This window comes from Oryctolagus cuniculus, chromosome 14 (genome assembly GCF_964237555.1).
Source record: "Oryctolagus cuniculus chromosome 14, mOryCun1.1, whole genome shotgun sequence".
Lineage (NCBI taxonomy): Eukaryota > Metazoa > Chordata > Mammalia > Lagomorpha > Leporidae > Oryctolagus > Oryctolagus cuniculus.
In genome coordinates this window covers 83,175,724-83,190,238 of record NC_091445.1, presented here as the reverse complement: position 1 = coordinate 83,190,238, position 14,515 = coordinate 83,175,724, and the positions used below count along the sequence as shown (strand labels likewise).

At 36.6% G+C, this 14,515-nt stretch overlaps 1 protein-coding gene across 12 annotated transcripts in view; it reads right to left on the bottom strand.

Annotated features, from left to right (window-relative positions):
- The window catches only part of KIF2A (kinesin family member 2A), an 83,929-nt gene that overhangs the window by 20,649 nt on the left and 48,765 nt on the right, over positions 1-14,515 (bottom strand). For 6 of the 12 annotated variants that reach the window (XM_051853726.2, XM_051853731.2, XM_051853727.2 and 3 more), the window contains exons 4-16: positions 14,440-14,494; positions 13,060-13,182; positions 12,383-12,483; positions 9,830-9,925; positions 8,593-8,647; positions 8,037-8,199; positions 4,759-4,849; positions 4,561-4,624; positions 3,460-3,551; positions 2,647-2,789; positions 1,739-1,943; positions 1,085-1,195; positions 547-614 (exon numbers count right to left, since the gene is read on the bottom strand). In XM_051853726.2, the coding sequence (XP_051709686.1) occupies positions 547-614; positions 1,085-1,195; positions 1,739-1,943; positions 2,647-2,789; positions 3,460-3,551; positions 4,561-4,624; positions 4,759-4,849; positions 8,037-8,199; positions 8,593-8,647; positions 9,830-9,925; positions 12,383-12,483; positions 13,060-13,182; positions 14,440-14,494 (1,367 nt within the window). The remainder of the gene's footprint in view (positions 1-546; positions 615-1,084; positions 1,196-1,738; positions 1,944-2,646; positions 2,790-3,459; positions 3,552-4,560; positions 4,625-4,758; positions 4,850-8,036; positions 8,200-8,592; positions 8,648-9,829; positions 9,926-12,382; positions 12,484-13,059; positions 13,183-14,439; positions 14,495-14,515) is intronic. The other 6 variants (XM_051853729.2, XM_051853732.2, XM_051853730.2 and 3 more) reach the window with 1 other exon arrangement.

The following is a 14,515-nucleotide window of genomic DNA, read 5'->3' as shown; positions in this document are numbered from 1 at the left end:
TCCAAATTATAAAACACATTTTCATTTATTGCTAGAATCTGACAAAAATGATTCTAAATATTATCTGAAAGAATTAACATGCAAAAAATGTTTTTCAAAAACTGAAAGAGGGCTGGTGCTGTGGTTCAGTGGCTTAAAACTGTGGCCTGCAGCACTGGCATCCCTCATGGGCACCATGTCGAGTCACAGCTGCTTCACTTCTGATCCAGCTCCCTGCTAATTCAGTGGAGGGTGGTTTAGGTCCTTGGGCCCCTGCACCCACATGGGAGACAATGGAAGCTCCTGGCTCCTCTCTTTGGCCTGGCCCAGCCCTGGCCATTATGGCCATTTGGGGAGTGAACCAGCAAATGGAAGATCTCTCTCTGTCTCTCCCTCTCTGTAACTCTGCCTCTCAAATAAATAAATAAATCTTCAAAAGCTTTGGAAAAATAAAAGACCTATAAAAAATTTGAAAGAACAATGTAGTTAAGGTTTGCTCTATGAGATATTATACTATCCACCACATTAATCCTTTCAAATCTCAAACTGAAGAATCACCACTCATACCTATTTGCATATCTTAATGTATTGAGAGTATTTTCACAGGATGCCATTCCTGGAGAGATTGTGGCAATCTAGGAAAAAAATCCAAAAATTAAGAAATGGCTGTAAAAATGATCAAGAGAACAATACTAACAAAAAACTTATATAGATAATCCTACCATTGTTATTTAATAAAAATAAAGAGTAATGATGTCTAAACTCTTACGATAATTTGCCATCTCATATCCATAACCAGATAATAAACATAAAGCCCGGTTGATACTTAAGAAACGATCTAAAGGCATCAGCAAATAATAAAGACCCAGCAGCAAAAGAAGAAGGGAACAGTATGAGGGACTGCCCCTCACCTATCTCTTACACTTGGAAATGGCAGAACGTATTATAGCTGCAGAATAAGCCACCCCAGAGGGACAAGGGACTACATCTTAAATACTACTATATTTCTCACAACAGGAGTGAAATTACTGTCATTAATATACTTTATAACTATCTACAGATACTGTCTAGTTCTTTCTTCAGGATTAAAATGAAACAAACTTACCATGCAGGTACGAGAATTTTCACCTATGAATGAATCTCTTAACACCTGAGTGAGTTTACTTGCTCGGAAGGGAGTATGAGGTTTATTTCTACCTAAGGCTCTGATGCACTCCTGAAAATTAAGAAAGCAAGTCACACAGATTAGACTTTCTTAAAAAGAGGAACCCTGGTTAACATAGTTTAAGAAGTCTCTTAGTACAAACTGTTAACACTGAAGGTATGTTCAGGTCTGAAAATATGAAAAACTGTTTTATAGCATAGTAAAGATGTTTCCAGAAATGCTAATTCAATAAAATGAACAACAAAACCAGCTTTATTATTCCAAAAGATAATTCTGGAAATGACTAGTGTTTAAAAGTGGCCAGCAGTAAGATAATTGTAAAAAATTAAAATTTAAAAGTGTCACTCCAAAAGAAGAAAAAAAGAATGTATTACTGTGATTTTTTTTCAACTTTTGTTTTTCTAGGTAAAAGAAGAGATATAATGTGTGCAAATAAAAACTCTAGGTACAATAAAATCTGTAACTACAAGAACAAATAACTAAACTTTAAAACTTCTCTTTTTACTAGGTAAAACTACTCTTATTTTGCAAGTGAGTAAACAAAATTAAAGTCAAAAGTAAAAGACCTTTCACAATTGAATAAATTTTACTTACCTTGAGTGCTAAAAGGCTTTTATTAATTTCAGCACCTTCAAGCCTCGTTTGCCTGTCTGCACTGGAAGTATCAGCTCCTCTTTCATTTCCAGCCAAATCAATGAGAGAAAATTTGCCATGTAGTTTTCCTTTCCTTCTAAGAATAATCTGAAACACCGCATGGCTCCGAGATGAATGTGCATTGGCAGATGTTTGACCAGATGTTCTACAATGCGATCAAGGACATCTTTAATTTACATGTTCAAACCACGACGGTTTTGTTCAAATAAAAAGCAACATGCCCCCGCCCCCATCTAGCCATTCTTTTTTTTTTTTTTTTTTTTTTTGACAGGCAGAGTTAGTGGAAAGAGAGAGAGACAGAGAGAAAGGTCTTCCTTATCTGTTGGTTCACCCCCCAAATGGCCGCTATGGCCGGTGCACTGCGCCGATCCAAAGCCAGGAGCCATGTGCTTCCTCCTGGTCTCCCATGCAGGTGCAGGGCCCAAGCACCTGGGCCATTCTCCACTGCCTTCCCGGGCCACAGAAGAGAGCTGGACTAGAAGAGGAGTAACCGGGACAGAATCTGGCGCCCCAGTTGGGACTAGAACCTGGGGTAACAGTGCCGCAGGCGGAGGATTAGCCACGTGAGCCACGGTGCTGGTCCATCTAGCCATTCTTTATCATTAAATACAGAGAGACTCTACTTAACATTAAATATAGTGAGATCAAACAATTTAATCTGACATACTTTGAATATATCTGCAGTATATTATCAATATAATACAACCCACTCTAGTTTATATGTAAAGTAAGTTTTTAATATTTTTATTTCCAAGATGTGTTGAAGAATACACGTGCTTTGTTTTTTATGCTATACCCAAAGTATTTTTAAAGTGAAGTTTCTCTTTCTTAATCAAAGTGAGACCTACCTGCAGCTGTTGCCTATGTCAATGAGTTTCAGTACATCTTCAACACACTTGACCTCACGTTCCTGTAATCCCACCACTTGAACTTGCTGTTTTCCATCTTCTAGAACTCTCAATTTTGTTTTCCTATTTAGCAGGTCAAACACCTATGAAAAATCATATTCAAGTTAGGAAACTAGTTTTAAAAAAAAGAATCCGTTTCATAAAAATGAATCATCAGAATAAAAATTTCATGATGAAAATAATGGTCAGAATAATAATATTTAATGGAGTTTTAAATTCATTAAAAAAACATAACATAAATTCTAACATAATATTCCAGATACACATAAAACATTTGTGTGGGACCGTGTTGTGGCACAGCGGGTTATACTGCCTCGTGTAATGTAGGCATCCTATTTCAGAGTGCCAGTTGAGCCTCAGCTGCTCTGAAGCTTCCAATCCAACTTCTAGTTAGTGTGCCTGGAAAGGCAGCAGAAGATGGCCCAACTACTTGGAGTCTTACACCCATGTGGAAGACCAGGATGGTGTTCCTGGCTCCTGGCTTTGGCGTACCCCACACCCTGCTGTTGCAGCTATCTGGGGTGTGAACCAGCAGATGGAAGCTTACTCTCTGTCTCCTCACCCTCTGTCTCTCCCTCTTTCTGTTGTTCTGCCTTTCAAATAAATAAATAAATCTTAGAAACAAAAGTTTTGTAGTAAAGGCTGCACAACAATGTGAGTGAACTTAATGCAACTGAATAGTACACTTAAAATGATAAAATGGTTAAATTTTGTATGTAAATTTTACTACAAAAATTAAAAATTCCCATTTACCTTTCCACTATAAATTTCAAAAAAGGTTGCATATACTTGAAGTTCTAGCTTCTTATAGTTTGGCTTCTTTAGCATTAAAAAGACATCTCGAGCTGTTAAGAATTTCATATACAGAAAGTTGTTAAATACAGCAATATTCTTTTTAACAAAACAATTCATATTTTCTATTTTTAGAGAAGTTAATCTTTTTCTAGGAATACAGCATTTATGATGAAAAATGAAGACTAAAGGGAATATTAATTTTACCAAAAAGTAGGGTTAACAGTAGCTACTCTCCCTTATATTGATAAAAACATGCTACTATTTATCCTTACAAATAACATAAAATTATAGGTAGTAATAATTATTTTCATTACTATGCCAAACAGAATCTTTTTTACATTTTAGTGTTTTGACAGTTAGTACTAACCAACAACATACCAGACAGACTACACTAACATAAACAGGAAAGGACCTCAAAAACTTCATGGAAAAATAGAATTAAATATTTATTCTAGTAAAAAAAAAAATTGATGGGGCTGGTATTGTGGTGTAACAGGTTAAGCGTCTGCCTGCAACACCAGCATCCCATACAGGTGCCAGTTCAAGTCTCAGCTGTTCCACTTTCAATCCAGCTCCCTGATAATGCCCCTGGGAAAGCAGTAAAAGATGGCCCAAATTCCTGGGCCCCTACACCCATGTAGGAGACCCGGATGAAGCTCCTAATTCTTGGCTCCTGGCTTTGGGCTGGCCCAGCCGTGGCCACTGCAACCATTCGAGGAGTGAACCAGCAGATGGAAGATCTTTCTATCTCTCCCTCTCTTTATAACTCTGCCTTTCAAATAAAGAAAGTAGGTCTTAAAATTTTTTTTTGAAACTTATGCCTAGTTTTGTTATAATATGCATTTTCCCAGGAACTCTGAAAAGCACCCTCATATAATGAAGATTTCTATCCCCCAAAATTTAATCTTACAGTTCCTTTTAAGCAATGGATGACCTAACAGTGACATAATAAATAGTAGTAAAGTATTACAGTTGCTGGATAATATCTTAAAGTCTTATTTCAAGCTACCTGAATAATGTCCAAGAATATTACCAATTATATGAAAAAAGGACAGTTACCTGCTAATGCATATATTCCTTTAGAACAATCTTGATTCTTTCCTGAAAAGTCACCACCCATGGTCTGTATTTTAACAAGAGAATAAAGAATAACAGTCATTAATCAGGAGTAAGTTATGAGAATTTAGATCTTAGAATTAAGCTGTAAGAGAGAAAGTGCAGCTTCATACCAGGCTGTAACATGAATGAATTACTTACATGAGTTTTTCCACTTCCAGTCTGCCCATAAGCAAAGCATGTAGCCATCCCCCTTTCAAATATAGTTTCCACCAGCGGTCTAGCAGTAAACCTTAAAAACAGAATGCAGCAGTCAGAACATGTTGCCAGTATTTAAGTGAAAGATAAAAGCAATACCAAAAATACAAAGTTTACGTTATTAATACATAAAATTTACAGCAAGATTTTAAACAAATCTTTTTGAAAAATTTTAAATAACCAAATGGGGTACTTAAAAAAGTTTGTAAAAAATGGAATTTAAAAGTTTATTTTGGTGCAAAAAATTTTGAATGCACATATGAAAGGTCTTCAAAAAGTCTAAGAAAATGCATAGTAAGAAAAAACTATGCATGCATTTCAAAACTTTTACACAAAAATAAACATATCTTCTAATTCCATTTTTCCACCAAGTTTCTGACATACCCTCATATCTGAAAATTGCTTATAGACACTTAAAGCATTTCAAGTAATAACTTCAAAATAAAGAATGGTCATACTACTAATTTATATAAAATGAAAACAGAAAGTTTCAATTACAATTCTGACAGAAAACAAAATCAAAGAGTAGTAACTTCTTTAAAAAAATTTTTTTTCCATTTTATTTGAAAGGCAGAGAGACAGAGAAAGATCTGTTTCACTCTGATACCTGCAACAGCCAAGAGCAGACCAGGCTGAAGTTAGGAGCCCAGAACTCAATCCATGTCTCTCATGTGGGTGGCAGGGACCCAAGTACTTGAGCCATCATCTGCTGCCTTTAAGGACTCACATTAGAAAGAATTGGATGGGAAACAGAGTACCTGATACTCAAACCAAGGACTATGATATGGGATGTGGGCATACCAAGCAGTGTTGTAAGCTGCTGTGCCAAATGCCTCTCCTGGAGTGGTAATTATTCAATGTATTCTAAACCAGTAGAAAAGTGATGACGACTTTGAATATGCATATGCACAGGTAATTTATACTTAAGGGAAAAGAATATAAATAGCGCTTATAGGACACTGAATCTGAGTTGACAGTTTTGATTCAAGAAAAGGATGGCTAAATATGATTAAGTTTTCAAACATATTGGTATAATCCACTAGTAGAGTTGAAATAAAAAGGTACACAGGGGAAAGAAATATGACTTCAGAATGCAGAGCACTGAAAATTACTATTCAAAACAAATCTACAGATGGAACATTTTATATACCTTCACTGATTTTTAAGATAAAACTGGAGAAGGTACAGAATAAAAGGAGAAATTAGAGAATTAGAAATGAGTATGCAGGGCAGCTAACAACAAAGAATGTGTAACTCCTCAATCCACAAAAGTTAGTCTAAGAGATAGAGAATAAAGACAAATATTGGAAAAAAAACCATAAATACAGGGTGAGACACATTCAGATATGCTGAAACATACCCTTATTTACAATGAATTCTTGAAAACTATTATAAAAGTCAAACAGACTGATATTTTATGGGGCAGAAGTAGGAGGAGGTGTGGAGGGACAGGACTCTATTCTCAATAAATTAAAAAATACACAATTCACAACTGTAATTCTCTTTTCCGTAACATTTTTCACAGCACCTTTATGGGCAGCCATATGCTAATTGTGTTTTTGTTTTGTTTTGCTTTCCAACTGAACTCCCAGTTTACTGGCAAAGCCCACTGAAGTTGGTCTCAACAGTATTTCATGTGGTTGGTTTTATTCAAATTAATAAAGGAACAGTGGCTTTTCTATTTACACTTACTGAATTATTTATTTAATGGCAGGTTTAGCTTGTGATTATAAAGTAAATTTAAAGCATGTCATTGTAAAAATTAAAAGGAGTAAAGGAGGGAGGGTAGGGTAAGAAGTATCATTATGATCTTAAAACTGTATTTGTGAAATACATGAAATTTGCTATCTTTGTATAAATAATTTTTTTAAATTTCTTTGAGAGGCAGAGAAAAGAAGAGAGATATCTCTCCAATCTGCTGGTTCATTCCCCAAAGGCCTAGGAGCCAGAAACTCAATTGTCTCCCACATGGGTGGCAGTGTCTCAACCATCTGAGGCATGCATCACCTGTGCACTAGCAGGAAGCTAGAGCTGGAAACAGTACTGGCATCCCAAACCAGGCACTCTGATTTGGCAAGCAGGCGTCCCAAGCAGCATCTGAACCACCGCACCAAACACTAGCTCCAGCAATATTTCACATGTAACACCTTCAGTTACAAGGATTTTTTTATAAATTTTGTAAGGTTTATTTTATTTATTTGAATGACAGAGTTACAGAGAAAGAGGTAGAGACGGAGAGACATCTTCCATCCACTGGTTCACTCCCCAAATAGCCACAAAGGCCATAGCTGAGCCAATCTGAGGCCAGGAGCCAGGAACCTCCTCTGGGTCTCTCATGGGCCGTCCTCCACTGCTTCCCCAGGCACATCAGCAAGGAGCTGGATCGGAAATGGAGCAGCCGGGACCCGAAACGGCACCTATATGGGATGTTGGTGTTGCAGGCTGGGGCTTTAGCCTGCTGTGCCACAGTGCTGATCCCTTTTATTAACTTTTAATGTTTGGCTTTCCAGTCATTTTTATAAAATAAAAGAGCAGTAAAACATAGCACAAGTAATTGTAAAGATACTTCTATGTAGATTAAGATAGCAATGCTGCTAAAACGAGTCTATTATAATATCAGAAATGTTCATAAATTGACTAAAATCTGAATGACATAAAAATTTGGAATATCCATGTTTAATACATGTAAGGCTGGAATTGTTTATAAATTGAATATATAAACATAAAAAAATCTCATTTACTAAAAATGACCCTAAGTTTAAGGATGATAGAAAATATAGGCAAAATGCAAGAGGATTTACAGAACTTTTTTACTTTAGATGGTTGTACATGTTAAAAAGACTTAGACAAATAGTGATTGATGTGTACCAACAGGTATTTCAAATTTCTTTAACAGTAGAATGATTACAACATAAAAACTAAAATCCTCTACCTACTACATCCCATTCCTAGGAGTTATATTAACATTTTTCATAAATTTCTTATCCAAATATATGGTGCACATGTGATACATATACGTTAATCAACAACTACCAATGAAAAAACTATGATTTGGGGGTTGCACTACAAAGAATCACTATTAACATTCACTTAGCATTTACTACAATTTCTTCCATTTAAATCACAATGAAGAAGTTTATTATATCTCCAGAGAGCCATACCAAGAAAACATTAAGTTTCAGTACGAGAACAAAACTCAGACTTAAAATGAATTTACCTACCTGTAAACCATTTCATTAGGAGCTGAGTCATCAAAGGCATAATCAAAACGAAATGTTTGGTTTTCTAGGTACCTTGTTAAATCTACTTTTTGTTTTGGTTCATGTACCATCACAACATCTTTACTAGGGATTGTGATTACATCAAGATCTTTCATTTGAGTTTCTGAAAGAATAAATGAAAATCAATGCTCAGTGATCTTCACAGCATTTGACTTAGTGTACAAAAATTATTTTAAGAATAATTCAAATAAAAACAGTATATTTCATAAATGTAAAATCCAAAAAAAAATGCCATTCAGTAAGACAGAATATTTCAATAACAAAGTAAAAAAATAAATCAAGATTTTTATGAAGCAAGAACCATGAGTGGAAATAATTCAGAGCACTGCCAAACCAACAGGTCTAGCCACAGAAATGTGTAGAACAGTCATGTACATATGAAATGAAAGGACTTACATTTTAACTGTTCCAAACCAAATTTATTTGTGCTAATATCAAAATACATTAAGAGTAACATAAAAATCAACCTTGTGTTAGAACACACTAAGCAGCCTACCTTTTTTATTGAGTGGTCGTTTTCTCACACAAACACATATCCTATGTTCATCAATCTAGGAATAAACGATATTTTATTTCAGTGATTATCAACAATTCTATTAAATCCTAACACCTGCCTAACAGAAACGTATTTTTGGTAACTGACACACATTCTTATTTTATTTCTTCTTTTTTCTTTTGGGAACAGTTTTAACAGAGTCAGAACTAAGGAAGAGAGAATAGTTTTACTGGAGTTGGCTAGAAAAATGACAGTCACCAATTAGACAAAACTATCAAAAGAGAATGCTGCAGGTTTTAAACAGATTCTGAAGATAATTTCAAAATATTATAAAAACCTCACTGCTTTAACAAAGGCTCCGATTCTACTTCTGTCACGGAGAAAAGAGCTGTGGAAGCTATGGGGTTCTTGTCTTCACGCAAGAAAGAATTCAGGTGTGAGACAGAGAGTGAAGTACTAAGGTTTTAGTGGGGACAGGGCATCCGTCAGACGAAAGGGACCGATAGAGAGCGCCCAGTCCCTCAGACTGCAGGAGAGCGAGGTTACACAGTGGAATGCAGAATACACCTGGGCAGGCCAGGCGGCCGGCCCAGCAGAGAGCAGAGGGCTGAGCGCACTAACACACATTCTACTTCTGCTGGGTCAGATGGATTATCCATTCTGAGTACCAATTACTCACAAAAATATCCCTTGTGTAATCAATTCTCATTTTTTAATAGGAAAGGAATTGAGCAGTAAGTGAGTAAAGCATTTTTTCCAGCAGGTCTTTCATTCACTGAAGTCTTCAACAACCATCATTTACTACTGAAGGTTAGAAAAACATTTACTTTGAGTAATAAGTTAATTAACAGCAAACTAGAACGATGGTAGGATCTACAGTGCAAGCCAAAGAGGAGATATACTTGAAATTCAAATTAAAGTACAAGTGGTGGTCAGAAAGTAAAAGTGGGGTTTCCGACATGGCTCCTTTAAAAAAGGGCAGACCCTCCCTTCCACAGGAGGTTTTGCTCTGAAAAGGACGTCCATATCTATCACTTTTATGCTCTAATATATCAAATTATAGGGGATAAGCATAAATATGTAAGTTTTCTTGATCTTAAAATTTGGGAAATGAACACCCATAAGGAAGGGGAAACTATACAGCTAAAAACAATATAAATTTAGTCAGTATAAAACACGTTATTATTTAGAGCAAAAAAGAGTCCCAAAACAATCGTTTACAAATAAAGAACCTTACAGGATCTGCTGTTGTTAATGGTCTATAATCCAAACTTCCTCTAAAGTCTCTGATCATACACATAATTTCGTAATTCGGATTTGTAGCATCAACATCCTATTAGAAAACAGAATTGATTATAATAATGCTATATGTTGCATGTATGTCATACATGATCTGAAAATTAGAATTGTGGCATTTTCTCATGACCAGCCCAAAACTCAAACTGAAGATGTGATCCTGTTAACTACAAAAGAAAGATTTCTGATTAAAGCCATCCTCTACCTATTTAAAAAAAACCTATCTGTTATACATATACTTTAATTATCCTAGAAAATGAAGGAAACATGGGACCATTATTGTGGCACGGTGGGTTAAGCTTCTGTCTGCAACACTGGCATCTCACTCACAGATGGGCACTGGTTTGAGGTTTGGATGATCTGCTTCTGATCTAGCTGCCTGCCAATGCAAGCACCTGGGAAAGCAGCAGAAGCTGGCTCAGTCTTTGTGTCCCTGTGCCCACAGGGGATACCTGGATGGAATTCCAGGCTCCTAGTTTTAGCATAACACAGCCCTGGTCATCATGGCCATTTGGGGAGTGAATGAGTGGATGGGAAAGTATCTTTTTTTTTTCTAACTCTGCCTTTCAAGTAAAGAAATAAATAAATAATTTAAAAAAAGGAGAATGGAGAAAAAGAAATAGTGCTCATTTAAAACTGGCAAGGAACACTAGAAAGGTGGGAATTCCAGAAAAATTCATTTAGAAAAATTCATTTAATCAGTCTTTTTTCAATTTCTTAAATCAGTGTTTCAGCAAAGGAGAAACACAGATTCAGTTGTGTTCACTTCCTATTTTTGTTGGTTCACTGAAAAAATGTAAGGCATGGGGCTGGCGCCTTGGCTCACTTGGTTAATCCTCCGCCTGTGGCGCCGGCATCCCATATGGGCACCGGGTTCTAGTCCTGGTTGCTCCTCTTCCAGTCCAGCTCTCTGCTGTGGCCTGGGAAGGCAGTGGAGGATGGCTCAAGTGCTTGGGCGCCTGCACCCGCGTGGGAGACCAGGAAGAAGCACCTGGCTCCTGGCTTCGGATCTGCGCAGCGCTGGCTGTGGGGGCCATTTGGGGGTGAACCAACAGAAGGAAGACCTCTCTCTGTCTCTCTCTCTCTCTCATTGTCTGTAACTCTACCTGTCAAATAAACAAATAAAATCGTAAAAAAAAAAAAAAAAAAAAGAAAATGTAAGGCATGGTGAAACAGCCCTAAAGTAACAGCAGACAGAACTTAAAGGAAGCAAATGCCAAGATTTTTTTTTTTATTTTTTGAAAGGCAGAGTGGACAGTGAGAGAGAGAGACAGAGAGAAAGGTCTTCCTTTTTGCCGTTGGTTTATCCTCCAATGGCTGCCGCGGCCAGCGCACCGCACTGATCCAAAGGCAGGAGCCAGGTACTTATCCTGGTCTCCCATGGGGTGAAGGGCCCAAGTACTTGGGCCATCCTCCCCTGCACTCCCTGGCCACAGCAGAGGGCTGGCCTGGAAAAGGGGCAACCGGGACAGAATCCGGCGCCCCGACCGGGACTAGAACCCGGTGTGCCGGCGCCGCAAGGCGGAGGATTAGCCTAGTGAGCCGCGGTGCCGGCTCGCCAAGAATTTTTTTAAAGATTTACTTATTTACTTCAAAGTCAGAGTTACAGAGAGGCAGAGGCAGAGGCAGAGATAGAGAAGTCTTCCATCTACTGGTTGACTCCCCAAATGGCTACAAAGGCCAGGACTGGGCCAGACTGAAGCCAGGAGCTTCATCTGACCCTCGCACATGGGAGCAGGTACCCAAGGACCTAGGCCATTCTCCACAGCTTTTGCAGGCGCATTGGTAGAGAGGTGGATTGAAGCAGAGCTTCTGAACACAAACCAGCGTCCATACCTACTATGCCACATCGTCAGCCCCCAATAAACCTTCTTCTAAGAAATATTTCCAACTACTTCCATTGAAAAGCAGAATGTGAAGTGAGACTTAAGTGGTCACCAAGTCAAAGTATGAAGTACCCACAGGAAACACCAGGTGGCATCTGTGCTCACCTATTTTATGCACTATAAAAGCTGATTTATTCAGGTTCACTATTACAGTGCGTACACAACTGAATAACATGACATGTGAACTAGTAGTTTAACACGGTTAAGGGCATTTGAATATATTACTAAATAAACAACCTTACGTTTTATTACAGGAAACAAGTTTTAAGAATATAATAGATACAATATTAGCAGTAAGCATAATGGAGGAGTTATATGAACAACAAAACTTCTACTATGTGAAGACCTGTAAACGGATTTAAAAAACCCACCTGTCTCTCCAATTTTTCTATTCTATTAAAACTTTCACTACCACCTAAAGGGAATGCCACAGGGACACAATGGAGATCACCTCTCAGCATCCAGGACAAATCTGAATTCAAGAATTTCTCCCCTTCTTCCTTTTGACTTTCATCACTTTCTCTGATAGTCTCATCCTTGACTGATGCATGAACAAAAGTAAACACATGTTTATGTTTATGTTACACATAAATGTTTATGTTACACACCTGGGCTCTTTTTTCTCTAAGTTCTTGCTGTTGCAGTCTCCTTTTTTCTCGTTTTTCTTGTAATTTTTCTACTTCTTTCACACAATTAGATTTTCTACGTGCTGAAAGAAAAAGATAAGCTATAGAAATATAGTTTTCTTTGTAGAGTACTGTAATTACAAACATTTTATGTGTCCCTTCACCACACAGACCAACAAAGAATACAGTGATGAAGCATGACTTTAACAATCATGTGAAATTACTTATGAGCTGCTTTTAACAAAACTGGGAACAGGACAATATACAAATGAGAGTCAAGAAAAAATGACTCAAACATACTGATACATGTCATCTCTTGGTTTGGGATCACAGATTTTTCATTGAAAGGAACAAGAAACACAAGATTTTCTTCTATCTCACTTGAAAAATTATCATCTGGCCAGAATTTTAAATTCAAAGCAAGTTAAATATTCTAATTTTATATTTACAATTTTTTCTCCAAGATGCACATTTGGAAACTCAATTAACAGACTAAGGTAATGAGAAAAAATTAAATTTTTCACAGTAGCAAAACAAAATCTGCAATCAAGTTTGTAAATGATTCTGTTTACCATTTGGGGACTTATATATAAAGGTGACCAAGAGAGAATACATGTATGTCTAAAATGACTGAATTCTTTGATATGTAATTTACATACAAGGGGGTCCAAATTCCTTTTTTGCAGCTTGAACTGGAGATATATCTGAAACACTACCATTCTGTTGTGCAGAAGACGACTGCTCAGGAAGCTGACTAGGCCGTGCACGTGCAGAACCAACCACTGTGTGTGAAAAAATTTAAATTAAAAAACAGAAAATTAGTAAAATTTGACCTTGGTAAAAAGAAGACACACCTAAAAGAATCTGAAACTTAAATGCTGCATTAGCAGATTACCAAGTTTCCTACTTATATATGCGTTAAGAGAATATAGGCAGTTTCTGTCCAATAAACTGACATAAACTGAAAGAGGTTTTCAAAATACTATGCACAGACTTACCTTCCACCAATGCAATTTTAGCTGTAATACTCAACCTGGATAATTTACATAAAAACCAAAGTCAAACATGATTTTTAATAAGCACTTAAAAATTGATTGACACTATTTAGATATATAGAACATAGAACTGAAAATTCCTTCATTGCTTCCAATATTCCAATATTATTCTTTATTCCTCAAACATAAATCTTCAGTAGAGAATATAGGTATTTCCCAATGTAGATGTTATAAAATTGGAAAAAGGAATCTAAAATTAAATATAAATAACACATTTTACAAAGAAATGCAATTTTTCAGAAGACTCAGATAGTCTTTAAAGGAAAGACTTTTCCTCTACCTCTAAGGTCTCCTCTACTCCCTCTGGCGGTCCTGTTTGACTAGCCAAAGACACACAGAAACATTATCAGAAAGGGTACTTCTGAATGGTTAAATGTAGAAATTAATTACGCTTTACATCTTATGGCTGAATACGGAAGACTTGTAGTTAACTACAATTTATGCCAATTAAACTCTGTAACTGATTCCAAAGCTAACCATTATCCTTTTTTGGAAGCCCTTTAGCCAGAAAATCATGGCAAATGTGAAGATTAAATACATTCTTGGAAATTCTATCAACTGACTCCTTGCCAACTGCTTTCCTTCTCATACACTCTCTTCAAATATACTGAGTAGTTGAAATTAATAAAAGATGACATTTAATGGGGTTTATATTCATCACAGCCATTTATAAGTCATCTTTTTTTATGGACATCACTGCACTAGGATATCAGGAAGATACCACATTTTAAAATGAATCACATAAATTTAAATGAATAACAACATCAAGGATGTTTAAGTAATTTTTTAAAATTTACTTTTATTTATTGAAAGCCAAGAGACAGAGAGGGAAAGGCAAAAGAGGGAAAGAAGGAGACAATAAGATCCTAAGCAACATTCTGAACTCTGCACCACACACCTGTTCCAGTATTTACTTTTGGTTTTCCTTATTAAGGACATACTAAGAAGTAGACAGGCAAATTAAGAGATAAATTTTTACTTTACCTCTGTTATCTCTTGGGGGAGGGTCATTTTTAATAGAAGCCACAGTTCGTCGATTCTACAAAAGAAAAAAAGTTTG